The sequence below is a fragment of the Helianthus annuus genome, chromosome 4 (assembly GCF_002127325.2).
Source record: "Helianthus annuus cultivar XRQ/B chromosome 4, HanXRQr2.0-SUNRISE, whole genome shotgun sequence".
Lineage (NCBI taxonomy): Eukaryota > Viridiplantae > Streptophyta > Magnoliopsida > Asterales > Asteraceae > Helianthus > Helianthus annuus.
Genome location: NC_035436.2, coordinates 1,771,762 through 1,774,768, shown reverse-complemented (window position 1 = coordinate 1,774,768; position 3,007 = coordinate 1,771,762). Strand labels below are relative to the sequence as shown.

The 3,007-nt window shown below is 41.0% G+C and overlaps 1 protein-coding gene across 1 annotated transcript; it reads right to left on the bottom strand.

Moving 5' to 3' along the window:
* Nucleotides 1–1,329: 1,329 nt before the first annotated feature.
* Nucleotides 1,330–2,385, bottom strand: LOC118491295. Its single transcript, XM_035988931.1, has one exon. It carries the CDS (start codon nt 2,383–2,385, stop codon nt 1,330–1,332), a length of 1,056 nt encoding a protein of 351 aa, XP_035844824.1.
* Nucleotides 2,386–3,007: the final 622 nt, after the last annotated feature.

The window sequence follows — 3,007 nt, the reverse complement described above, 5'->3', positions numbered from 1 at the left end:
ACACCATTCTTCCTGCAAACGATAAACAGTTCGCCTTCCAAGCTGATAGTTTCTTATTGAAGTTGTCAATTATGGGTTTCCAATACTTCACTTTTTTCATGTTGGCACCAATGGTTAATCCTAGAAAATTAAACGGAAATTTACCTCTGCTACATTTTAGTTTTCCGGCCACCTCTTTAGCTATATCTTCTTCCACTCCCATCGTATAAAGACTTGACTTCTGTAGGTTGACCTTTAGACCGGAACACAGGAAAAAACATCTCAAGATGCGGTTCAGGTTCAATACATTCCTTTCACTCCAATCACCCATAAATATTACGTCGTCTGCATAACATAAGTGGGTAATGCTTGGGCCATCACTCGATATTCTAATACTTTTGTACACTTCTCTCTTCACAGCCTTATTCATGAATACCTCAAGTGCTTCCATTGCGATAATGAATAAGAACGGCGATAGAGGATCACCTTGCCTAAGACCTCTTTGAAGTTTGAATTCCGTTGTAGGCGAGCCGCTAACAAGAACCGAGGCCCATGAGGATTTTAGGCATGCCCCTATCCACTTAATCCATCGACTAGGGAATTTCATTGCTTTAAGACATGCCAGGAGGAATTTCCAATTAATGGAATCGTAGGCTTTTTCGAAATCAACTTTGAAGAAGAACATTTCTTTCTTACACTTTCTTGCCCAAGATATAATTTCGCTCGTAATTAAAGGACCGTCGAATATTGATCTACCTTCCACAAAAGCAGTTTGCACCGATGAAACAATTGAGGGAATGACCTTTTTGAGTCTGACCGCTAATGTTTTCGCTATGACCTTGTATATGATACCTATCAAAGATATGGGCCTAAATTCATTGATTGTTTGTGGATCTCTTACCTTTGGTATCAAGGCGATAAAAGAAGCATTACACCCCCTTTCAATATACGCTCTTTCGTAGAAATCATTCATTATGCCAACGAAATTGGACTCCAGTTGAACCCAATACCTCTTAATGAATTTGAAGGAGAACCCGTCAGGTCCCGGGGCTCTATCGCTGCCACACGCCCATACCGCCTCTTTTATTTCTTCCTTTGAGAACTCCAACGTCAACATTCTAATTTGCTCTCGTGACAGTTGTTTAAATCCCCTACCATCAAACGTCGGTCTTTTTTCCTCAGGTTCCATGAATCTCGCCGAAAATTTCTTCTTTACCTCCTCCTTTATTGCCTTCGGATCGTTCACCAACACCCCATCAATTCTTATGGCATTTATCCGATTTTTTGCTTTTCGGCAATTTATGATTCTATGGAAGAACTTCGAATTCTCATCTCCCAGTTTCACCCATTTTAGCTTTGCTTTTTGTTTAAGATCTTGTAATCTTTTCCTCTCGTAATTTTTATCTTCCATCTCCCTTTTACTCTTCTTTCCTTCTCTTGTGTCGTTAGAATCCGTTCTTCCGCTATCTTTTCAATAGATTCCACCTCTATTTCCGTCTCCTTGATCTCCTTTTCTTCTCGTGTCTTTACTTTCTTTCTCCATTCTTTTAAATCAATCTTTAGTTTTTTAAGAATATTCGCCAACTTCTTCATGTTATTGTTTTCACTCTCCTGTCCCACAGTATTCTTTTTCACCACTTCATCTATCCCTTCGTCTTCCAACCAACTATTGTAGAACCTGAATGGTATTGGTCCAAAATCCACTTTAGCGCAGCAAAGAGCGATCGGGCAGTGATCTGACAGGTGTCTTCCGAGTGCTTCAAATCTCGCTTCTGGCCATTTCTCCATAAACGCATCACAGACAAGAGTACGGTCTATCTTGCTTAAGTTCTTTCCGTCTTCTGACATGTACGTATATTTGTACCCTCCCATTTGGTATTCTACAAGCCCCAATTCTCCGATGAATCTGTTAAAAATTAGTGCACTTTGGCTGTCGAATCTCGACATCATTCTCTCTTCCTCACTTCTGACTTCATTAAAGTCTCCGATCATTATCCATAAGCCGCTGGTATTATTGTCTTTTAACTCTTTTAGTTCATTCCATAATGTTCTTCTCCTGATCACATCACATGGTGCGTACACATTTACTACATTTATTCTTTCTCGACTGCCTGCTATAACACCACCCACTAACAAAAATGAATCATGCTTTATCACATCCTGTTTTGTGAATACACCTGGGTCCCATACCGAAACTAGGCCCCCTGACCTGCCCCTAGAGTCCACCGTCTCGCACTCCATATCTGGCTTTCCCCAAAACCTTCCGATGGTTATCTCGTCCACGTTTGACACTTGTGTCTCTTGCATACATAAAAACGAGATTCTGTTTTCTTTTACCAATTTACTAATCCACAGTGGCTTCTCTGCACTCCTAGTACCTCTTATGTTTATGGCTAAATAGTTCATTGGTCAACGATTGTCTCCATTTCTTCCATGACGATCTTCCTTATTTGCTCTTGATGCTTCGAAACCCTGATGCCTACCATCTTCCCCAGTTCCATCGTGGCTTCTGTTTCCGCATTAACTTCGTCACTTGGATCTTTATTCAGGTCAAAACCATGTTCTATGGACTCCAGTAACTCTTCATGTAACGCTTCCCCAACCTCTATTGCACCGTCTTCGGTTCTTATCCGTTTATTTGCAACCCTATTTTGTCTGGTAAACGTAAAGGAGGAGTTACCTTTTTTTCTCTTTGAAACCCTGTTTCTTTTTCCCCAAATGATTTCGTTCAATCCAAACGGGTCGTCGTTCTCTGGCCCACTCCCGTTTGCTTCTTCCCCTATTGTATTATCACTGGGCCTGCTACAGTAAGTTTGTTCTATCTCCGGCCCAATATTGGCTCCTGTCCCCTCCTTACTTGCATTGAAATTAAACATTATGTTGGTCCCACTGTTGCTGTCATTTAGAAACCTTAAATTAGGATTCCTCGGATAAATATCCTCTTGTCTCTCACCATTCCCCATGTGCTCAGCAAATGCTTCCTGCCAATTCCCACCAAAATTTAATGCTGGTGATTCACTCCTCCCTA